This window comes from Neomonachus schauinslandi, chromosome 5 (assembly GCF_002201575.2).
Source record: "Neomonachus schauinslandi chromosome 5, ASM220157v2, whole genome shotgun sequence".
NCBI classification, from domain to species: Eukaryota; Metazoa; Chordata; class Mammalia; order Carnivora; family Phocidae; genus Neomonachus; species Neomonachus schauinslandi.
In genome coordinates this window covers 130,752,859-130,777,301 of record NC_058407.1, presented here as the reverse complement: position 1 = coordinate 130,777,301, position 24,443 = coordinate 130,752,859, and the positions used below count along the sequence as shown (strand labels likewise).

Genomic DNA, 24,443 nt, shown 5'->3' with positions numbered 1-24,443 from the left:
ACGTCCCATTCCAGGGCTGCGAGGGCCTAATCTGTCACCTCCCCGAGGACCGCCAGCAAGTAAGGCCGCAATTATGACAAGGAGAGGAGAGTGCCAAGTCAAAGGTGGGTCAGCTCTCCAACCAAGAGAGGCGAGTAAAAAACAGCCACGTGGGGTAGTCCTGTTTATTAGCTTTACTGGAATAAATAGGAGAATACCCATCAGCACAGTCAAGTGGTTTACAAAGCCCATTAGACATCGGTAGCTGGGATGAGGATTTTCTATTTTCAACCAATTTTTTTTTTTAATGCAAACTCACTTTCAAGGGCAAGATATCACAGTGGAAGAAAATCCTCTCCCAAGAAAAGACTTAATTGTTTACAATGATCAAATCTATGAGCTATTTGCCTGACCCATGGCCGGGGCCCAAGGAGAGGTTCCCCTGAGGCAGAGGTTGGCCACACATCTGGAGAAGACGGTAGTTCTAAGAGGAGAGATTGCTAAGCATTAGAATAAGGTGGAAAGCAGAGTGCCCAAACTTCGTCATTTCCAGAGAAAGGGAGCTTTGTGGCAATGTTTCTTCATCAGTTACCTTATGACAGGCTAGGAGACAGACAAGCCAGTTGGAACGAGACGCAGACGTCTTGCTTTCCCCCTTGGGGCCACCATCTTTCTCTACCGGACAGAGGGAGGGGGGAGGCAGGAGCAGGAAGTAGAAGGAAATAACATTTCTGCTTCCGAGTCCTGACTCTACCCTTCACTCAAGCAGACCCTGGGCCTACATGCCACCGAGGGAAGGTCACTGGAGGCAGCTAACTGCCAAGACACCAGGCATGCGCGAGCGACAGGAAGCGCACCGCGGGGACCCCAGAGACCACTTCCCTGTCACGCTCTCGTGCGTTCAGGCTGCTGGTGTCAGAGTCCCCTGGAGAGTCCCAGGCCGAATGACGTCTCTGAGTCAAAAGGATGGGTTGCCAGGTAATCTTTGTACTCCCCGTCGATCAGTTTGGCTGCGTTGTTCCTGGCAAACCAGCAGTCCACCTGCTCTTCCCCATTGTAGATTTTCCGCTGTTTCCAGACCACCGGGACCTGGTGTCCTTTCACCTTTAGGAAGGTCTCAGACTGCTCGCCTGCCTTCGGGAATGCAGGGTGAGTAGGCTCCTCTGTGAGGCTGGCATCCTTGTTCAGGAACTGACCTGGGAGGACACAAAAAAGCATCGGGTCTAAGTCAAGCGCAGGCAACCATGGGTTGAAAGATCTCATGTCAGTTTCCGCCACTGGTGACCAGTCAGTGCATGGTGTTACCCAGAGGCGGGGGGGACGGGTGCTCTCAGAGCGGGGGGTTAACTGACTGCAGTCCTAGGCTGGACTCTCCCAGAAGACTCACACCTGTCCCGTGTCAGGGACAAACGTGTGTGTGCTGGGTGCGGACGGGGAGTCCTAGGTGGGGTCCGCAGTGGCCTCCTCTTCTGGAAGCCGCCCGGCTGCTAACACGGGAAAGCCGCCTAGACTCATACAGACAGTTAACCACCGTCTCCTCGTGAGCTAGGAGAGCAAGACGGGCCAGACCACTAGGGAAGAGGCTGGGGTCTTCCCTCTCCTCCAGGCCCCAGCTCCCCTCCCAGACCGTGCATCCGGTGGGTACGGCTGAGGGGGTGGAAAGCGGTCGGTTCGGCCCGTTCCTGATCCGCATCACCAGAATTCTGCAGGTCAAGTGAGGGCACTGCTAAGGCCGCAGGAATCCCAGGCTGCGTCTGGGCAAGGCGGCTCATGCTTGGCAGTCAAGCAGGACAGAAACACGTCCAGCTCAAGTGCCAGGAAATCCTGCTTTCTAAACTGAGCCCTGGCGGCAGCTCACCCTTTACTTGTCGAAAGCAGCCAGAGAGGACTGCCTGCCGCCCAGGGCAGGGTGGGGGACCCATGCCCGGGGCCTGGGGGCTGTGCCCTGCCCTTTACCAGCATCTTCTTGCCCGGAGTCAGGAGCCAGACGTTGAGAAGATACCTCCCAAAGTCTTTGCTCACTTTCCCAGAAGGCCAGTGAGAATCACTGTGTGCAGCCCGTTCCCACTCCCGGGAGTCGCCAGGGGGCAAGGCATGCGATTTCGTGACTGCGTTTCTCAGTCAAGCTGACCGTATTGGCAACATCAGCCTCACTTCGGGAAACTGAATCCTGGGCTCAGAACCAGCGTGAAGAGCAGCGGCCTACCTAACAGTCCGTGGCAGTTGCCAGAGAGGCCCTCGCTGTTGGAGATGTAGAAACCCAGGTGGTTGCGCTGGTAGGGGGCCGGCTTTTTGTACAGGTGAATGAGGATGACGAAGGCAATGGTGCTCCGGACGGTAACGGTGACATTGGCATTGGCGGACACGGACACCTCCAGCCCCCGACTCCCCACCGCTGTGCTCTGGTTGCAGGGCAGGACCAGCCTATCCCCACCGTCCCAGATGACTCTGTTGGGTGTGATCTCCAGATAAGATCTCTTGGGCTTACTGACGAGGATGGTGATGGTGCGGAAGTAGGTGCGCTGCTTCTTGTGGCCGCTTGGGGGCGCCGGGGCCCCAATCAGCTCCCCGTTCACGGTCACGCCTGGAAGGCCGAGGGGAAGGGCAGTGGTTAGCGCACCATCCCACCGTCACGCTCAAGGCTTCTAATACAGTTTCCTTCCTCCTCGGGCCCCAGCGCTGTATCTGGCCCGCGGGAAGGGGCCCCTCAGTCCCACGGAATGAGTGAAGGCACGCGTGCGGGACGGCGTGAAAGAAGCCATCCCCAGGTTATCAACACGTTGGAGGAGGGGAAGCAAGATGTAGGCTTGCCCTCCCTGGGGCAAGGGGAAGGGGGGAAGGAGAAATCCCAGCCTGAGCAGAGACCAGGTACGGCCGCCTCAAGGCTCCAGGCATCTCCGGCTGTTTCCCATCAGGCACGCCATGCTGATCACAGAAACGCCAGGAACGGCCCCTAGGAAGGTGGGTGCCTCCAGGGAGGGGTACAGTCAGGCCCCCACTCCCTGCTGAGCCTGAGTTAGGACAAACTGAGATTTAGCTCAAAGGCCAGGAAGCCTTGCAAGAGAACAAGGTGGGAAAGGAGCCCCGGGATCACACATTACATAATTACATCACACGTGTCACCTGGCCTTCAAGAAACACACCCTCTCCAAACCGAGAACTGCCCCATGGCCATCCCTGCGTGTGGTTCCAGAGCTATACGTGTACTGACCTCTTTCCCCCAGCCCCTCTACAGACCCAAGGGGGTCAGAGCCCTATTCACCTCCATGTTCAAGGCACACAGAGCTGGGGGATGAACAGTGGCATTGCAGAGGAACCGAGAGAGATGGCTTTAGGACTCCGGCCTTCCCACCATTACGGTTTGGGAATGGAGAGACATGAAAACAATAATAGATCCTCAATCTCTATAGCATCTCTGCATTTACAAAACCACTTCATACCCATTACTGAATCTGGTCTTTGCAATGGTCTGATGAGCCTGGCAGAGCAAGGACCACTGTCTCCAGGTTACAAGGGAGACGTGTGCCCAGGGCTAAAGTCAGAGCAGGCTTCCAACGTTTGTCTTCTTGACTCCAAGCCCCACACACAGTCGACCACCTTTAAAGAAGCACCAACAACCCTCAGTGAATGTCTGTGATGTACCTCCTTATCTACGTGGACGTCTGTCTCAAGAACAGAGGGGGTGGTCCTACCTACCTTACCCTTGCCCAGAGGTCACAGAACCTACCAGAGTCCGCGTGATCGGAGACGAGCCTTAGGATGTCCCCTGGCTGCCCATCGATGTTGAAGCAGACAGTGAGCTTGCTCAGGGGGAAATCCACGACAAAATGGGGATCTCCATCCACTGCCAGACCAGGAAAAACAGGAGAGAGCAAGAGAGACAAGACATTTACTGGGTGTCTCCCATGCGTATACTCTCCTGGCTCAGGCATTATTTGTTTAGCCTGTCACTGATCCTCGACTTTGAAGCGAGGAAGGTGCCTGGGGGTGAAGGGACACACCAGTGTTATGCGTCACTGTGTGAGGTGCATCTGTGAACTCGGGTCCCCTCCATCCAGACATGATCCTCCTTCCACCACAATTCAGCAACAGAAAATCATTTCCTGTCTCCTCCAACCACCCAAGGGAAGAGATGTGGATGCAAACCCTCCCTCTCCTGGGACTGGAGCGCCACGGCCCCAGAGACACGGCACCGGACGTCCACAGTCCCTGCGTGACAGTGGCCATGAGCAAGCCCAACTGAACGCGGTGACCACGAGGGGTTCAGAATCACTGGGGGTTAGGAAGGACGGTCAGCGGTGGCCATGGAAGTCCCTCCTCAGGGGCACGTGGACTTAAATGCTCTCAAAGTTCTGTCCACAGAGAAGACCCCAGCGTGTGGCCGGCCCCTGTTGCTTGTGCATTTTCGCCTCTGGTCAACATGAACAGCCTTGCCTCTTATTGTACAGACAAAATAATTCCCAACCGTCTACATCAATGCTCTCCCCTCACAAGACTAGAGAGTTAGTTTCTTTCTAATTTTTATGTCAAACACAACGTGTTTCTGAATGCCTCTCTATGTTATGTGCACACGCATGTACACACACGTGGATACGGTCAGTCTTTTCAAGTCTCAGCAAATTAATGTTCTCGGTTAACTATTTAAAAAAACAAAAACAAAAAACACTTTCTGTCCCTAGCATGACTCAGAAAGGCCCAGGAAAGAACCTGGCTGGTCTCACTGTGACGTGTGTCTAGCACCCTATGATATATAAAGAAATACAAGGTACTGGTCTTTTGTAGATGAGGAAAAAAAAGAAAAGGCACCCATAGGAGACAAAAGTCTTGGTCCATATATTTGGCTCTCTTTAGGTATGAATGTAACTACGTGACGGTTCTTTGAGAGCTTCTTGTACTCACACCACTTCATTTCTACTCGAATCATCCAAATCCTGTTACCAGGAAAGCAGTTGCGGTTTGAAAAAGGAGGAGAGATGTCTGAAAGCCATTACTCCACGCAGCACCCGAGAGGAAAGTTTCCTCGCATTCCACAAAGCACGTGTGTGCTCAAAAGAGTTGTACCTTCCCCATCAGAGACCGAGTGCATCCTCTCCTCGTGGCTAATCTCTAGAACTTCCCTGGCACGTTGAGTGCGGCAGCAGCACGGCAATTCACAGATTTACAAAGGAAGACGTGTACATTTCAAGACTAAAACCCTGCCTTCATGTTGCTGTTCCATCTGGAGGCTTATTATAATCCCAGGAAGCTGGCCAAAGGAAACTCTATGGTATTTTTGTCTTTCCCTTCTAAAGCCAAAGGCTAAAATAATAATAATAATAATAATAAACTCTGCCCATCACAGATATTCGTACCACTGGGAGCTGGAAGCACGTATATGTCACGTCTCTGAAACAAGTAACGTTTAAACTCAGTCATGATGCAAATGGGCCTCTGCTGTCCATCTGTCCTGCTGTCAGGCTTGCCAGCCTCCTCCGGGCGGCAGCCGCGGTGTTTAGGGTTTACCGACCGCCCTGGTTCTCAGAACTGCCTCCCGCCATTGCTGAACGACCATGGGTCCTCATGCCAAGTTCTAGGAGCTGGTATTTTCGCGGGCGTCAGGGAACTCCGGGCCCTCCGCCTGGAAACATCTCACCCTTCAAGTGACACAGAACCATGTTCTTTTCTTTACCTGAGGTTTTGGAGACTTTAATTCTTGGGCTGTATGGTTTCTTCAGAGCAGGTCCTAGAAAGAAGAGAACCCCCATTGTTATACATTAAGGAGGATGAGGTGAGAGGCACCAACAAGAGGTTTGGGGTGAGTAAACATAAAGCTTTCAAATGCAGTTGTGGTCATTTAAAAACATCACCTGTTGTAAAGAAGGAGCTTGGCCTCACAGCACACAAATATCACGTGAAGACTTATTTTATTCTTTTATAAATTAGAGCATATTCTTCCTGTCTAAGACTTCTGCGTGTACAAGAAAGGAAAACATTCTATCATATGTAATGTATAGTTATGGAGTTGGGGAGGGTAGAGTTGTTTAATGGGTATGGAGTTTCAGGTACGCAAGATGAAAAAAGTTCTGGAGACCTGTGAATATACTTCATACTACTGAGCTGTACACTTAAAAGTGATTGATGGTAAATTTTATGTTATTTTTTACAATTTAAAAACTACAAAAATGTAAAAAAAAAAAAAGACAGTTATAATCTTATATATAAGATTATATATATAGTTATAATCTGAACCTTTTAATAAATGTCTGGTGCTACACCCCTCAAGGCAGAGGGATCTAACATTTGCAGAACACTGGCTTTGTACCAAAGATTTTAACACATCTAATCCTTGTAACAGCCCTTCAGAGAAATCATTAGTATCTACGTTTTATAGACCAGGGAACAGAAGCCCAGAGGGGTTCAGACACCTGCCACGAGCCACACAGCGGAAACAGGACCCAGCTGTGCCTGGGTCCTACCCTTCCGCTCTACCACACCCAGGTGCTTCTCAGAGTTTAGAGTGTGAGGAATACACGAGACAGCATTTGTACGCCCTGGGTTCCTGTCCGTTCCCTCTCTTTAGGAGATGTGAACTTGGCAGCAATTCAATAAAAATGTTAAAACGTAAAAAACATGCTGTTTCCCACAAGCCCTGATTGCTGAGATTATCATGCCCTGCTTCAGCAGAACTACCTTTCCTCTGCTTGTCGCTACTGATTTCCCCCAACAAAATGACAGGAGACCGGACGTGACCGTTTCTGTTTAGACTCTGAGTGAGAAGCATGTAAAGGATGACTTCTCTCGAGAATCCACAACTTGGTCCTTCACATACCTCGTCAGGACAATGCAAATCAAGCACCCCAGAGGAAGGTGTTCTCGTTGCCCAAAGCAGGTGTGTGTGGGCAGGAGCTAGGGTCCCCCCTTGGGGGCGGGGTCTCATCGCTAGATGCCCAGGCTTTGGGACGCTGCGCCCCCGCAGGTAAGCGGCATAGCTCCGAGGGACTCACAGAGGCAGAGGGGACACAAAAACACTGGTCTCTGCTCATCCTGGTGCCTCCGACACCGCGGCGCACGGGGCAGGCGCCCGACGCCGACGCTTTGCCGGTAGACTGACTTTACCGGACAACATCTCTGGGACAAATGCCTCGTTTCCTAATTTCTCTACAGAGATGTCCCCTTTGCAAGCACCCGCCGCCGACCGTGCAACACCCCCTCTGAGGCCGGCGCGACGCACGTGGCGCGGTAAGGCGCGCGGGACAGCGGGCCGCTGCCGCGGGGCGGGCCCCGCCTGCTCACCTGGCCGCCCGCCGGCGCCGCGCAGGCGCTGCACCACCGGCTCGGGGCCCAGGGCGGCCGCCGCGCCGCGCGCGTCCTCCAGCTGGTGCGGCTGCAGCGCCCGCCGGCTCAGGTGCAGCGCGGTGAGCGGCGTGAGGAAGCCGCGGGCCACGGCCAGAGTCCGCGCGCTCTGCCCCAGGCGCTGCTTCTCCCGCTCGTCGCCGCTGTGGCGCCAGGAGCTCAGCAGCTCCTTCAGGGTCAGGTAGCTCCAGAGCCGCTCCACGTGGTTGCGGCCCTCGGCGCCCCCGCCCCTGCCCGCCTGGTGGGGCTCCAGGGCCACGTCGGTCTTCAGGAGGACGAACCTCTGGCTGTTGCTGGCCGTGACCTCCACGTGCAGCCGCCCCGCCTGGCTGTCGGCCAGCTTCCCCGCGGTGACGATCTCCGAGCCGTTGAAGTAGTTGGGGAACACGGTCCTGGTGGCGTGCTCCACCGAGGCCGGCGGATAATCCACGCGGATGTCCGAGAGCAGCGGGGTCCTGATCTCATCGTAGAACCTGCAGTGGAAGCACAGAGACGGAGAGTCGATGATACTAATTCAAGCATCCCGAGCTGACTGGCCTCTCGGTGACTTTCCTTTGTACACACCTCCGTTTCTCAAAGAGCCTCTTAAAACGTTCTGAGAACGAAACACATATTCTAGGTGCACTTTAAGTAGCCCATTATCCTTGAGAAATCTCATCTTGACTCTGATATTAAGCTTGTGGGTAATGCCTCATTTCCTTGCTTTTGCTTTTCTCCTGGTTGTTACAGGTTGCTTTTTGCTGAATAAGGGGACAATCAAAATCCCCCTTCCAAAGAGCTAGACAGCACGGCTGCGGAAGCCAGCTCAGCCACTTCCTGGCTGTGTGTCTTGGGACATGTGATGTAGCCTCTCTGAACTTCCGTTTCTTCTCTATAAAGTTGGAATGTTGAAGTAACTGCTCTGGTAGATTACCAGCTGTCCCCTCAAGCTCAGTCTCCCCTTCTTTCCTAACTGAGTTCTACCCATCCAGGTATCAACCACATTTCTTAGCCTCTGCTCTGGCCAAACATGGCCATGTTCTCACCAACAGAGTATGAGTAGAAATGATAAGTACAACCTCTGCAATGCTTGCTTGAAATAAAATGGCTTCTTACTCTGGTTTTCTTTTCTTTCCCCCTTTTTGGGGCCAGAATATAGATGCGATAGTGACCTAATTTCAACCTTGCAGCTAAAGACGACACCTGAGGGGTGCAGAGCAACCAAAGGGAAGGAACGGGAGTCTCTGAGCGACTTCATGGAGCAGAATCTAGTGTGTCCAGACATTACAGGAGAGGGTCATCTGCATGGCAGCTTTGCTTGGATCCTGCTACACCTGCTCCTAGGCTTTCTGTGAAGCTCGCCAGAGACAACAGATGCAGGAAAGCCTGGCGCATCATAAGTTCTCGATAAATGTTGGGTATGGATGATAGTTTTGGTAATATGACAGTGGTTGGTTTGTTTCAATATCATTGCTTTTGTTTTTGAGAGCGTTATTAAATCTTAATATACAGTGCACTAGATTCTGCCTCTTTGAATATAGTTTTGAATAATTTTGAAAATGTGGGAAGCAAATCTGTCTTTTTATTTAAATCTTTGACCAAAATCCTGGGGGCTGGGAGAACGGTGGCTATCCTCATACCAAGGAGGCCACCTTTACTGCCCACCTTAGAGACCTCCAATTAGAATGCATATTCCTTGAATATGGCTATTAAACAGCTGCGAATCTACCCAAACCTCACTTTTCCTTTGAAGTATCTACTATACATGCTGTAAAGAAGAACCAAGCACATCATGTCAAACGGAGAGTCAGCACTTCCTCGAATCAACAGCGAAGTCATACTCTGTGTTTGGCAACATGACAGCTGTGGGAAGGCTCCAAACGGAGTTAGAAAACCTAAGAGCTAGTTTCTTCTCCACCTCAAAACAGTAAGAGAATCAGCGGCCGGTTTTAACCAGGACACAAAATGGAGACAGCACTATGTCTCCTACGTACGCCTCAGCTGAATTAACGCAAACACACTAGACAGTGTACCAGCAACTATGCTAGAAGTGTCGAGAAGATGACAAGCTAACTGAACACCTAACATGCAAAAGCCATCCTGACAATACTTGACACTGGTTTTGTCATTCAGTTGTCGACCAACCATAATCCTCATTTTACAGATGAGGAAAGTGAGTAACGCTGGCTTCAGTTTTGCCTAAAGTCACAAAGCAGGGCCCAGCATCTGAACCCAGATCGACCTGGGTTAAACACCCCTTAGGACGTCTCCCAGTGTACTGAGTTATGACCTCACCACCCTCCACCCCCTTCTGAGAGCCCCAGTCTCCCTGTCTCGAGAGGACAGATGTACGGACCCGATGAGCTGCGAGCCCGCGTCATCCTCCTCAAGAACTCGCCGTGTGAGGCCACAGTTCTCCAGTGACAGTTTCTCCAGCAACATGAAGTCCACGTCATTCCCGATGCCGATGGTGAAGATGCAGATTTGGCCTCGGGCAGCCTCCTTGGTGTTGTTGAGAATCTTGAGGGTGTGGGTCTCCCCAACGGTGGGCTTCCCATCGGTCAGGAAGATGATGAGGGACACGCTGTGGTCTTCGATGTCGTTGTGGGCCACATAGTCGTTGAGCAGCTTGATGCCCCTCTGCAGGGCCCCGTTGATGTCTGTGCCTGGGGAACACCAAAACGCACCCCAGCTTAAGCCTGTGTGCCCGCCTCCTTCACCTGGGCGCACGGTCAGGGTGATGCTTTACCCACCACCGTTCAAGCGGTAGCAGGAGGACGTGCATGGGGAAAGAAGTCACCTGGACCTACAGGGTGATGCCAGCCTATCTAGACACTTGGTAAGGGTTTGCTAAATGAATGGGAAAGGCCCGGAATTATCCCACTGTATGGCCTTTCTCCTGAATGCATCTGACGGCACCCTGGCTTAGAAATCTTCAGTACCTTAGCATCAATTGCTCCTACTCCTTTCCTGGGACTAGCTTTGCAAAGGGCAGGAGGGGGTTAGGTAGAGGAATCTGGAGGGAGGGCAAGTCCCAGGGGGAAAGTAAGGGCACTCACTTTAGGTACACACTTAATTACTTTTAGTAATTACTTTATAAAAGCTGTATACCCATCACCACAATCCATCACCCAGTCTGGAGTGATTTTTATCTACCCGCAAAATGTACCATGTTTGAGCGAACCAGGTGATTTCTCCCCATTGTTTCACATTCTCCAGAATTTCTGGCTAAAAAAAAAAAAATACATGTCTAGTCTGTGCAAACACACTGATAATTCGGAGATGCACACAGAGTCTGAATGTAAGGGAAAGTTACAGCTGAAACAGTATTTACCATTTCTTTGGGCTCATTAATTTGCCTTTCTGAATGCCCAGCCTAGTTTCAGCTGACCTCTGGATGTATGAGCCTGGACAAAAAGAGAGATGTTTATTTTCCCTTTAATCGAGAAGTTGGCAATGGTGCCAAAATTCTTATTCTACTTTAAGGCCAAGGGGAGCCCAGGCGAAGGGACAGACTTAGCTTTCCTAGTACCAGGCACCAAGGCACAGCAGGGCGTGGAATCAAGCCTGTGCGAGGCCAGGGCATGTCCCATGCTCTTAAGAACAGGGGGGGGCACGCTCCACAGGGAGACCCCCACAGAGCTGCCCCAGCCATCCTGCCGAGAGACCGCCGGGTCAAGAGAGGACCCAAGTGCACCAGCAAGAGGGACTACATGGGTGAAAATGGCTATGTCTGACTCTGAAAGAGGACTTCCCATGTGGCAGCCACTGTTCTAAGCACTTCAGATATTTTAACTGATTTCATCCTCATCACAACAACGTTATCGTCCACATGTGAGATGAGTAAACTCGGGTATGGACACAGTCAATGGCTCGTAGATGGTGGGGCTGGCTTCAGATCCAGACAGTCTGGCTTCAGAACCTATGCTCCAACCCTACCATTCCCCTTCTCTGAGAGGAACAGACTGACCTTCTGTTCACTGCAGAGCTTGGGGTGATGAAATGCTGAGAGAAAAGTAAAGGAAACTAATTAGGTTTCTAAGGTGTAGATTCCAAAAGAACATAATACACATCAGCTGTTTCCTAAAGCTCTATCCCCACACCCTCTGCCAACACACACACACACACACACACACACACACACACACACACACACACACTGTTCTAGTAATGAGTAATGCCACTGAAATAACGTTTAATTGAACAAATACTCATTGAGCACGAGCTATACACGTCAGGACCTGTGCTGAGAACCAGGGGTCATACAAAGATGAAGAAGAGTTTCCTCCCTCGAGGACTTGACGATCTTGTCAACTTTCTCCCATATTATTATATCCAATCTTTTCTCTCTCTCATTAACCAGTAAATCAGTCCCTAGACCACACTGTTGTGGAGACCGGTAGGAAATCCCATGTCAGAGTTCCATCCAAGCAAGATCAAGTTCTAAATGAAGTTCATATGGGAAATCACAGCTTCATCTTGGAAAGAAAATAATACATGGACGGAAGACGAAAAATGCCAGCAGAAAACTGAACTGGATGTTTTATATGTTCCCCAATAACCAAATTAGAATTAACCAAGACAATAGCCCCAGAAGACGGCATCTCTGTAAAGGCCCTTGTAGAAGGGGCAGAGGGAGTCTAGATGAGCTTCCATACACGCTCCCACACAGCGCACCTGTCATGGGTCCACTGTACTGGAAACAGAGTAGTGAGAGTAAGCCCCATGTCCTGCGCTGAAGGAACCTGCCTCCAGCACGGCTAGGTAACATTCTGTTCTGATTCTCTCCTCTCCCTAGAGCCCTGGGGGACCTTTTCCATCCTCCGCTCTCTCCCCGGGGGACCATACCCAAGCCAAGTGTGCAAAGACTCAGAGCCCATCACACTTCTCCAAGCACAGCATCTCCCTGGCCACCGGGGATGCATGCTCTATTTGCTGGCGCAGCCCTGCCGAGAGGCTTATGGTTCAGCAGCGCCATCCCACCTGCTGCCCCCCAAGGTGCAAACATTCAAACACACAAAACACCGAACCATCTCTGGCTTTGATTCCTCACCCAAGAGCAATTTCCAAAAACAGCTTCATTGTTCGGATCCATGAGATAAACCACGAAAGGCTCCAAAACCTATCAAGTATTTTCCCCCCTAACTTACTTGACCATCAGTTCGGGGCCTGGAAGACGAGAATTTCCAGACTTGGTGTTCAGAGAAACATAAGCTTCTGGGAAAGCTCTCACCTTTATCTCCTTTCCTGTGATCGGCTTCAACTTTCAAATCCTCGTCTCCTGGCAGAAAATTAGCTACTCGCTTATTATCACGTCAAAGGCAACAAGAAAACAAGGTCTCGTATTTACCTCCAGTGGGAGACATGTGGTGAATATAGACTTTGCCGTCTCTCACATTGTCCGGAGTCACTGATACCAAATGGTCCTTCCACACTTTGATGCGGTTGGAAAATCCAATGATATTGAAATGATCCTGGGGTCGGAGGTCGTGGAGAATCCTGAACAGGGCATCCTTGGTCTAAACCGACACAGAAGCAAAACGGGTCACAGCTGATCACCTTCATCCTCACGTCTCCTGGCTTGGAAACTGCACGCGGGGAGCAATGCTGGGGTTAATATTAAGTGCCTGAGATGTAAAGGGACTTAGATAAATGTCCAAGGAGCTCTGTCACCTAGCTGGAAAAACACTGGCGTGAACATGTTACAATCACAAATGGGGGCTTTAACATCTGAAGTGTCACAGGCTGCTGCAAGTCTTGCTCTCTCAGGCCTCCGTACCGTCACAGCGGTGATGGAAGGTTCTTTTCCTCTGCCTGACGCCCATTTGTCACCTGACAAGCTCCTACTCACTCTTCAAAACCCAGCTGATGTGCTATGGCCTCCATCTGAAACCTTTCCTAACTCCTCCAAAGAGAGCTGATCCTCTCTCCTCTAGGCTAGCACTGCCCTCAAAATACTCGTGTTATAAAGTGCATAATGACCCAGTCGTGATTATTTGCCTTTTATCTTTGTCCCTGACCGTACTGCAAGTTCTTGGCCAGCAGCTTCCAGTCATCTTCCTATCGCCCTGTGCACAGGAGAGTGCCCGGCACACGGGGGGCGTAGACAGTTCAGTGAACGAATGAATGCATACACATTTTACGAATTTTAAGACTAGAGGTATAAATAATAAACACCCCAAGAATTTAAAAGAGAATGAGAACACGGGGCGGGGGCTGCTGCAGCGTTATGAGAAGACTTCACAGGGAAGCAGGAATAGGAGGGTAAAAGGAACTGCATAGCTTGGAAGACTAGGAAGGGCATTGTGGAAGGCAGCGAAGACAAGTGAGTTGAATGAGTAAATGAGAGAGAGAGAGAGAGAGAGAGGGAGGGAGGGAAGGAGAGGGAGAGAGAGAAGAGGTGTGTGGAATGCCAAATACTTCCCGAATACAAAGGAAGTCAGAGACACCAGCCCCCACCCTTGAGAACCTCGGAAAGATAATCCTGAGAAGGACGATACGTAGGAAACAGAACTGACTGCTAGACCATGTTGGAGTAAAAATCCATCAGATAACTACATTAAACAGATGTGGGGGGAGTGCCCTAAGCGTTGACCCGGTGTCAGCCAGGAAGCTGGCAGGACTCCGACTCCTCACCCTTCCTTCCACTCGGAGCCCACACAAGCCCGGTGTGAGCATCGGCCGGGCCCAGCCTCATCCTGGCCCCGCAGCCTAGACCTCTGGGAGGCCCGAAGGCCTGCAGCTGTGAGGCGACAGGACCACAGCTGACAGCCATCCCTGAGACGGCCCCACTGGGAGCCCAGGCCCAAGGCAGGCACTGGGAAATGCTCGCGCTGCTCTCCGCGGGAGCTTGGAGCTGGCCAGGCACCACCGGCTGGCTTCGGGCTTGGACAAGGGGCAGCTTGTCGGGAGGCGGGGCTTTGTTCAGCTGCTGACATCCTTAGGGATCCTTATAACGTGCGCCAATGACCTCGAGAGGGGCCTGCCTGGCTTCTCGGCGGCTGTTTTCCTCCCATTGTGATGGATGCTCTGCTTTAGGAAGAGTTCTAGCCTCTCCACCCTCCTCCCCTTCACTCGGCAACTACAGGTTTCTTAGGACCTTGTAAGGCCACAGCTGCCGTGTATCCTCACATGCACCGAAGGCAGGCAGGCCAGTGGGCTCACATGGCTCCGTTTCCAGTTGCATCGGGACCTTCTGGATGGCCTCCCCTCCTCCCCCCCCCACCCCAGGGGCCTGGGGAGAAGCGGCTACCACTGCCTGCAGCCAGCACCATCCTTGATTGCTCTGTGGGCTCCTGCTCTCCCCTTAGATGGGCTGACAGCCCTGGGCGCTCCGCATTCTTGGAAGGCTTACAAGGCAAGCAGAAGGTCCAGATAGGAGAGTAAATGCGAGTGGACTTCAGCTGATGTTTCTGCGAACCGTGTTTACATGCTGAAGATGAACACCAACCTCGCCAGACTTCCCAAGAGTACAATCCAGAGAACAGGGTAAGCACATTCCAGAAAGATCAGAGGAAGCCCGGAAAGGCAGAGAATGTGCAGTCTGAAGGCCTGAACTACCCTGGAGGCAAAGAGGTGTCACAGGAGAGGGGCTGGTCTAAACCCTTAAGGGCCTGGAGGATGACAATGGAGAAGACCAGTCGACTCTTCCAGTGCATGCGGATGGACAACGATAGTTACCACCTCTCCCCCAGGGCCCTCTTCCAATGAATGTGACCTAAAGGGAAAGACCCTGGATGTCCCAGCAAGCCATGTTCCTTGGCCTTCTTCCCCGCCCCCAAAGCCCCACTTACCGCCCTTGCACACTAGGAAGAAGCCTGCCCGCTAGAGACAGGTAAACCCCAAGACACACCACCTGGAGTGAGGATGCCCTGAAATTGTTACTAGGTGACCACCGGAGACTGTGCAAATGTCCTCCTTGGAGACCTTTTAAAATAGGCACATACAATGTATGATTATGTACTTTGTACAGAGTTTCTGTGGAGATGAATACAATTGGTGGTTGTGTGTGATTAGTGAGGGCGGCTGGATGTCTGGCATTGACAAGCTACCCTCAGTCTTTGCGATCATCAGAGTACTTCCAGCGTGTCACCACCGTTTATGTTTATTGTCGGGGACGAGGACGGGGCTTTCTTGGGAAGAGAGGTTTGGGGTACCGTATGCAACTACCAGGTGGTCAGCCTGTTGGGGAGGAATCAGTGAGTCTTGGGGAGAGAGGGCGATCGGGAAGAGGCAGGAAGACCATCCCCTGTGCAGAGGGAGAGAAAAGTAAGGAGCACAGGGGGACGTGGCTGAGGAGGAGGAGAGAATTCTTAGAGATCGGCCAGCCCCAGAGCCATGCATCTCCTCTGCTGGGGGGAGCAGTTCCTGGAGGCGCCCCTCCACAGACATGGGCTCCCACACGCTCCCTGCTGATCAGACAGGGCAGACACCGGTCCGCGTACAGACCAGAACATTCCAGATGGTGTCTGGCCTGAAGAAAGATGGAAGGTACACAAATACAATTAATAACATAAAAGGACATATTTCTTACTATCCAGGTCATGAGGAAGCACCTTGGCCTGCCAGATTATTAAAGATGCCTTTTAGTCCTTAGCTATCAAGAACAGGAAGAATGGGAACCGTTCTCTGCTTACAACAATTTCATGTGTACTTTCCTTAGGTGAGAAGGAGGAAGCATTTCCTTTGAAAACAATGCCTTAGAAGTTAATTTCAGCTCTGCCTTGGGGTTATTCTTAAGTTAGTCTTTTCATCTCTGTCCTTAAATTGAAGTACCTTCAGGAACAAGGTAGATATAAGTAACTACAAATAAACTCTCTGTTTCAGAATCTCCATTCATTCAGTGTGGTTGGCTACGGTCCCCTGTTGTGGAGCTTCAGGAACGAGACGTGTTGAAAGGGCAGAGCCGGGTCCCTGGGATTAATGCATGCCGCCCCTTGGCAGCGCCACGACCAGGGAGGGGAGTGTCCAGGAGGCAGCTCTGGCTTGTGCACTTGGGGTCCCTGCAGTAAACTAGGGCAAGGGATGGACACTTCCTCTCCCCCTTCCCTACAAAACGGAACCCTCGCAGCTGCAGGCTCTTGGCACAGCCCCACAAGCGGGTGAGCATTCCACTGGTCGTGAATGACCATTCAACATTTCACAAGCAGGGAGGCACTGGACAATAAGACCCTCCGAGTGAAATGTCAGCGGAGCCCGTGACAAACCCAGCTGCCTGCCCACCCTTGGGACCACTTCCATCAGGGTTCCCAATGACGCAGCTTTTCTCAAATATTTCTGTGTCTGCACCAAATCACACTCGACAGGAAATAACTCCGACACAAAAGGCCTTTTGTGCCACAAAGTCTGGGTTCTTGGGCATCTTACAAGGGGAGCCATGACATCATAGATGAAATCCAAGTTCAAGGGTAGTAGATATTAGCCATTCTATGTTCTCAGCAGAATGGTCGTGCTGTTCTCCTAAGCACTACTATCACTTGCCTCATTTTAAAATGTTTACCAAGAAGTGCACATTTTCCCTTTCATTTTTCCACATGGTCCTTTGAATGAACCCAAGAGAAAAGGCGCCTATGATAAACAGCTTTAAAAAATCCCACAAAGAAACCTAAGTCCTTCTCACGTCTCCTTGGGCCACAAACGAGAATTGTGATCAACAGATACACACCATGAAAACAGCCCTAAATTTCGGAGAGAGAACACCAGGAAATGGACTACGTCTGGCTATGGGTCAGCCTTCTCCCTTCCCTAGGTGGGTACGGGTAATGGGGAGAAGGGGGAAGCATATTTATACAGTCCTCCTGTTAGCCCGCAGGGGGAAGCCCTCACTACCTGGGTGGCAGTATGTCCTTGTAATCCTTCTATGCAAAGGGACAGACACAATTAAAAAAGTCTGACTCAGGGGCGCCTGTGTGGCTCAGTGGGTTAAGCATCCGACTCTTGGTTTCAGCTCAGGTCATAATCTCAGGGCCATGGGATCAAGCCCCGAGACAGCCTCCATGATCAGCAGGGATTCTGTTTGGGATTCTATCCCTCTCCTCCTGCCCCCCTCTTAAAAAAAAAAAAAAGAGCCTGTGACTCCATGAAAGTTGGCAACATCAGATCCTCCCAGCAACCTTAAGGTGCGTAAGCCTGCAGCAGGAGACTCGATGCATCGGCCATCCCAGCATCTGTCTGCACACTCCACAGGCTTCCACTCATGGTGCTGTCCCAAGTCTCCCTGGAGTCAGGATCATGGTCAAGATCACAGTAACCATGAGGTGCCAGCAGAAGTTGCAGTCCATGGTATCAGTTATGCTGCAGGGGGACTATTTTAAGGCCATGGTATTTCAAGATCACCAAAAATCCATAAGAGGCAAGAAAACATTATATTTATACACTACAAGTCTTTCAATGATTCGAAGGAAAGTTTTCTGAAATCTTACTGTGACTGACCCATGAAATTATCAGATTTTTTTGTTTTTAATCCCAACTTTAGGAGCAAGGCAAATTGAGTAAGAAAGACTGTTTCTCCATAACATATTCAAGTCTATATCATTGTTACACTTAAAACAACAACAACCACCAAAAAAAAACCTAGCCACAGACTGGTTTCAGAGAAGAAACCAAAACATTGAAAAATAATGTTACTCCACTGATTACAATATAAGGACCCCTCAGGAGGTTCTGTCAACTCACAAAGGAAATCAGTGATCACACAATGCCTCTTGTCACCTCTCTGCCACAAATATTCCCTAAAACCAACCTCATTATATAATTTACATTAAAAATAAAAATTCCAAACTATAATATAAGAAACAAAGTATTGAAAAAAAGTGTCTTGGTCAGATTTGAGGAATCTTGTTGGAAGAAGCTAAAACTCTTTTTCTAGTGGCCAATATGTTCTTTACAAAAAGAGTAGAAACTAGAAGTTGGCTTTATATAAATGGAAAATTTGGAATAGAAGTCATCACATCTTCTAATGCTTTCAAAGTTTAGTAGATGCTAAATAGTAACTTGAAATTTCACCCAGGAGTAAACGTAGAAAACATTATTTCTTTGGTCTCTACATTTTAATGCTCATACTAGTAAGAAGGGAATATTAAATTAAGCAAAATTGTACGATTCCTGTATTTAAAAGTGTATGATTTTACGCTGTAATTTTCTTTACTGTTTGGATTCTAATTTCAAATCCTCTTTCAGTGCAGTAGTGTGAGAGGTTATATACAGCAGCTCTGTTCTGATACCTAATTACTTACGCTTTTGCCTGATCTGTATAAAAATATAAAGTGGTGGTTATTTCATAGAGAAAAACACCTTCTTAGCCTAAATATAGGTATTACTTCAGGACTGGATCTAAAAGAAAATGTTTGTTAAACACTAAATTCTGGCTAAATTTAGCCTTAATCAAAATAAAAAAAAAAAAGGTCTGAATAGGTTTAGATATTAGAATATCCTTTGCAATATAAACATAACCACATTTCACGAGTCTTTGTGTTTGAATAACCTTAATCTAACTTGAGAAGCAAATGATCTCTCATGTTAATGCTCTGGCTAATGTTAAGATTCATTACCTAATGTTTGGACTTCTTTTTGACAAATGTATGAAACATTTGCCTAATAATGTCGTTGTACATTTTTCTAAAAGGCTCTCTGCCAATAACATTAACATCTTTGATTTTTTAGAGATTAAGCACATCCATTTTTCATGCTTTATGTGTAAATAACTCAAGACTCAAAACAGATTATTTTTTCACTTCTCTTCATAGGTCAGGTTAATACTCCTCAGGATTTGCTCTCAGTGTTGATCCCACATTTCTCACCCTGGCCAAGGATGCAGCCCTACCACCTCTATCTGTAGACTCCCCGTGGCCATCCGCAGGTGTGGCTTCCTGCTCTGACAGGAAGTAAATAAGAGGATGCTGACCAAGAGATTTTCACCTACTTTTACACGTCTCCTTTGTAACTGGTGTCCTTCATCCATGTTCTGACACACCTACTGATCGACATGACTGAATCCTCAGTCCCCCCGTGCCTGGTCTAAATTGTTAAGTTTATATTGCCCAACGGCATGTTTGGATTCTGGAGCCCTGCCTGTTTCATTCTACAGATTTTTTTTTTGGCGTCTGACTCTTTGACTGCCCTTTGACTCATTCAACTTTCTCCTACATGTGAGTTCTCATGATTCCCATTTCCTTGGCATGGGTCCACCTTATGCCCTCGCTATAAATCTCCGGGGATGTGCCTTGACAAACACTGAGAACATAACAGAAAGATTGGGGAGGCTGAGAAAAAGCCATGCTAGATATCAAACAGTGGAACAGTTAGCAAGTAAACACGGCGTATCAGCACACCTACATGGTATCCACAAGAAATTATTTACAGGAAGGGGAGTCATCTCCCACCAGGCAGGGAGAGCGATGACATCCCTGTGTCTCTTCCATCTTCCCATACTCTTAACACTGTGAGACTGGAAAGTGAGATTCTGGTTGCAGGAGGGAAGAGATTCTAAAACCAGGTGAATTTCATTCTTGGGGCTTGGTTACTTTTTCTTCTGAGTTTGGTAACACTTATCCTTATTTGCAGAAGGGGACTCATTCTGGAGAGCTAGAGGAGGTTTCCTCTGCCCACTGTTCCACCAACAGGGCTGTCCTTCAAAGGAACCAGCTTTATGCAAGGGTCTCAGGCTCTAAGCCCCACTTTCCACAATGGCATATTCACTCTTGCTTCATGACTTTTTTCATGTTTTTCCTCAGCCAAGAATTCACTCCCTCCTTTCCTGTCAAGAAAACTGTGCCCTAGGGGCGCCCGGATGGCTCAGTTGGTTAAGCGTCTGCCTTTGGCTCAGGTCATGATCCTGGGGTCCTGGGATCAAGTCCCTGCTCAGCAGGGAGTCTCCTGCTCCCTCTCCCTCTACCCCTACCCCTCCCCCCCACTCATGCACTCTCTCTCTCTCTCAAATAAATAAATAAAATCTTAAAAAAAAAAAAAAAGAAAACTGTGTTGCATCTTTAAGGACTAGTTTCTATGTCACCTCTGTCATTAATCTTTTGTTGACTACTTCAAACTCTTTATTGTCCCTAAAATTCTTTCCACTGTCTATGTGACATGTTGGTTTGATGAACATGTGATTGTTGCATATTTCTTTTCTCCAGCAAAAGTCTAAGGTCCTTTTAAAATTTTTTTTTTAATTTAAATTCAATTTAATCAACATATAGTATATCATTAGTTTCAGAGTTAGAGGTCAGTGATTCATCAGTTGCATAGAACACCCAGTGCTCATTCCATCACGTGCCCTCCTTCATGACCATCACCCCACCTACAGCAACCCTCAGTTTGTTTCCTACAGCTAGGAGTCTCTTAATGGTTTGCCTCTCCCTCTGTTTTCATTTTCTTTATTCTGAGGTCCTTAATTAGAGTGACTTAAGTAGGCTTCTCCGGTACACATGTTTTCTCTTGCTTCCATGCTTTGCACATGCTATCCATCCCCCTCTGTTTGGCTCCTCTGTCCGTTCCCACCCCACCAACTTGACTAACTTCTAAAAGACCTTTAAGGCTCCACTACCCCTGCTCTGAAAAGTCCACAATCCCCTTCTCCACTCCTACAAAGGACTGATGGGCGCCCGCTCTGTGCCATGACCAGACCATACACACATCTCTACCACAGGGAGTGCTCTGCATACAACCGTCACATGACTTCGCTTCTCCCCGGGTGCCTCAAGAGAAAATGTTCTGTCGTATTTATCTTTGTATCCCCTCTGCCAATACCTCTCCCATGGCATATAATCAATATTTGTCTCATTCCTTGAGAATCTGGAGTGTGCAGCCAAAGCCAAGATGGGATCGGGAGGCCGAGTCGGGCGTCCTGCAGGAGGGAAGGAGGCTGCCGCACTATGGGGCAGGGGCAGTGCTGAGGCATTCCACCAGGCGTGGGTGGGCAATCCCTGTTACGACTCCCACATGTGTTATCTTGTGCAATTTATCTCCTTGTTACTTGTAGCAAGTTTCCTTTTGGGCCCTCCCCAGCCCTTTACAAAGTCTGCTGATCTGAGAGACTTGAGTACAAAACTGGGACGCCAGAAAGGAGAAGCTAGGCTTTTTGGTGACACCAGGACCATGCCATCACATGCTGACTAGGAGGACTACCCCCTGAACGGATCGTGGGGGACAACTCAGAACTCTAGCTTGTTCACTTTTTCTTTGTATGGGAGCCACACAGCGCCTTCATTCAGAGAGCCTCAGAACTTTTTAAACGTGGCCTCGTTTGGGTAAATCTTAACTGCCTCAACAAAAAGTTTTTTAAATGGGTACCTCCAACCTATTTAAAATAATATCATCTTTGTGGAGGGGCGAATCTTTCTGAAATAAAAAATCCAAGTTTTCAGTTGTGACCTAGGGGAAGGAATACCGTGCCCTCTGTCCATCAATTATTTCCTCATATTCTGAGTCAGAGTCAAAAACACATTTTCCCCACTGCCTTCTGTCCCCTGCCCAAAGCCCCAGATCTCTGTTTTGCAATGTATTTCTGACCCACGCATCTGCTGGTGGCCATGTTTGGACAAGAGCAGCTCAGTAGACGAGAATAAATAGTACCAACTGGAATTATCTCTAGCCCTGCCCATTAGACATCCCTGCGGACCAGGGGTCAGCAAACGATGGCCTGCGGGCCAAATCCAGCCTGCTGCCCATTGTTTCTTCTGTGCAGATGGCCTGTGGCTGGCCTGTGTCTGTCTCTGTGCTAGGCAGCGCACCTGAGCAGGACAGAGACCATGTAGTCTGCAAAGCTGAAGATATTCACTATCTGTCGCCACTGAAAAAGTTTGATGACCCTTGTTCTAGAAAACCGGACGGGGGAAGCTAGACATTCTTATTATTAGCTGAAGCCATGCTTTCAGATGTTTACAACAAGGCCTATAACCTGAAAGGGTAAGCAGGAGAACCCAAACCTTCCACCATCCATTTTTATTCGTTCGAGAGCCATATAGTGCCTATCTCTGAGACCCTCCAAATTTCCGAGACACGATCTCATTTGGCCTTCCTGAATCCTCCTTTCCTGAGCTCCTTTACTTGTTCAGGTAGCTGTCTCCTCTAACCAGGTCACTACTCGCCTGATGCCCTCTGGGCTCGCTGGCCTTGTCTGGCAGTCTTCCTGGCCGCTCACTGACGCTCAGGCTGCCCTTCCTTTGATCCCCATCACATGAAAGCTACTTTCTTGACAACCTAATGTTTTTCCAACATCTTTCCTTTCAAACTGTGGCAGATCCACACGTTCTTGAAGAAGACAGCTGGAATGAAGGTCATGACCACACGGGCCTCATAGTCACCAACGTCGTCCTTCTCTCCCCACCCCCGCTGTCTCCAGGCCGGCACTCAGCCTGTCCAACCCAAATCGTGAAAGGAAAGATGTCTGCATCCCTGTCCATGCCCACAGTGTGCTTAAAGCTAAATAATAAATCTCTAATAGTTAATTCTATGCATCAGAGCAGAACAGCTCCATTCATGACACCAGCTGCTGGTTGAAGCCTCTTAGCCTCTCAGGGCAACTGACATCTGTGTGCACTCACCCCCATCACATCACTTGGCCCTGAGGACAGGTAGAGCCTGTCCTCTTGAGAGGTGGTCTGATGTTAGGATCTATGTCTAATGGTACAGTGAAGAATGGTATAGGGAAGAGCTGGGGGAGACTGCGCTTGATGCTGAACTTCCCTACTTACAGCGTTCTCTATTTAGCATAGCGATGTCACCTCCCTGCCCCTCACCTTCTCGTTTATAAGAAGGGGATAACAATGTCTATTTCACTGGATTACTGAAAGATTCAATGAAAAAATGTATGTAAAATGTTTCAAGTGCTTGGTACATACTGGCCATTCCATGGTACGTACTCTGACTCAAAAGTGTGCGCCGCATTTAATGTTTATGTGCTGGTATGTATTTCAGCAAAAATCATTACCTACTAAGTGTCAGGCCCAGTGCTGGGCACTGGGAATATGCACGCTAATGACCAAAAACAAGATGCTTCCCAAATCTATGGAGCTTACAGACAGGCTATTTGCCTATAGGATTGCGCATAAAATGCCCAAATGCCTCTTGGAAGCTGAATTTTGGACATGAAGATGAAACTGATGACCTAGAGCATGAAGTAAGCCAATGAATGAGCACAAGCAACGTTCACATTTCCCCTCACTTTAATCTGGCAATTACAGATAAGAAACATCATGCTTGTTCTCTACCCTCCAAAACTGATGACTAAATTCAATGGAGAAAGGAAGACAAACTTCCAAAAGCTCCATGGGAATCTAGGATTAGCCCAGAATGGCACAGATGATGGGAACGAATCTATAGAAAGTTGTAGCATGAAAAGCATCTGGTAAACGATCCATTAGCCTCTGCTTGGTTGCCAGAGAGAGTCCCTCAACCAAGTTCCTTAATATGAAAGCGAAAGTAGATCTAGTTACATAGATTAGGGAAAGGGAAGAGAAGAACATGTAAACCTTGGTCGAGGAATAACGTATTTCACACACGTATTCTCCTTCTGTTCCCAAGGACGTGTATTTGCTAGTGCCAGGGCTTTACACCTGAAAGGAATCAGGAAAGAAAGGGCTACGCTGATCACATTTTCTGTGGCTCTTCTCAGCCCCTCCTCCCACTGAGAGGTTTTATAAGCTGAAATCAGGAGGCAGAAATCTTGCCTGACCTAGCATGAAGCCTCTCTCGCAGCAGATTCGCCGACAGAGGCTCGCGGGATAGAAAGCAAAGCGAAGTCATGCACCAGCAACCTGTGGGAGGCTCTGTCGCTGTTCCTAAGCCAGTCAAGTCCTGGCTTCCAGGCTCTCATTCCCACTGGGATTAGGACCAGAACCAGAAAGTGCCCAGGTACTGACATACCCTTTAGGGAGAATACATTTTAAGGTTAAAAAAATCTTACAATTCTTTATAAGTCAGTTGTTCGAATTATTCAATACCAACCCTGTGCCCTTCACTGGGATGAGCAAAGTGAAGTACTTCGGACCCATCAACGATGAGGGGAGCCAAGAACCAGCCCCCACCACCCCGTGTGACAGGGAATGATTCTTCACAGGAGCCGAGGGGACTTGTGACAAATGTCCGATGTTGCCAAGCCTGTTGACACACCGCGAAAGCCCTGTGCTTGGAGCCATCTTCCTCTTCACCAGTGGCCA

At 49.2% G+C, this 24,443-nt stretch overlaps 1 protein-coding gene across 1 annotated transcript in view; it reads right to left on the bottom strand.

Moving 5' to 3' along the window:
* Window positions 1–262: 262 nt before the first annotated feature.
* The window catches only part of ITIH5 (inter-alpha-trypsin inhibitor heavy chain 5), a 77,252-nt gene continuing 53,071 nt past the window's right edge, over window positions 263–24,443 (bottom strand). The window contains exons 9-15 of the mRNA XM_021696688.2: window positions 12,641–12,809; window positions 9,647–9,956; window positions 7,252–7,784; window positions 5,648–5,701; window positions 3,707–3,823; window positions 2,186–2,563; window positions 263–1,175 (exon numbers count right to left, since the gene is read on the bottom strand). Of these exons, the coding sequence (XP_021552363.1) occupies window positions 895–1,175; window positions 2,186–2,563; window positions 3,707–3,823; window positions 5,648–5,701; window positions 7,252–7,784; window positions 9,647–9,956; window positions 12,641–12,809 (1,842 nt within the window). The 3' untranslated portion in view covers window positions 263–894. The remainder of the gene's footprint in view (window positions 1,176–2,185; window positions 2,564–3,706; window positions 3,824–5,647; window positions 5,702–7,251; window positions 7,785–9,646; window positions 9,957–12,640; window positions 12,810–24,443) is intronic.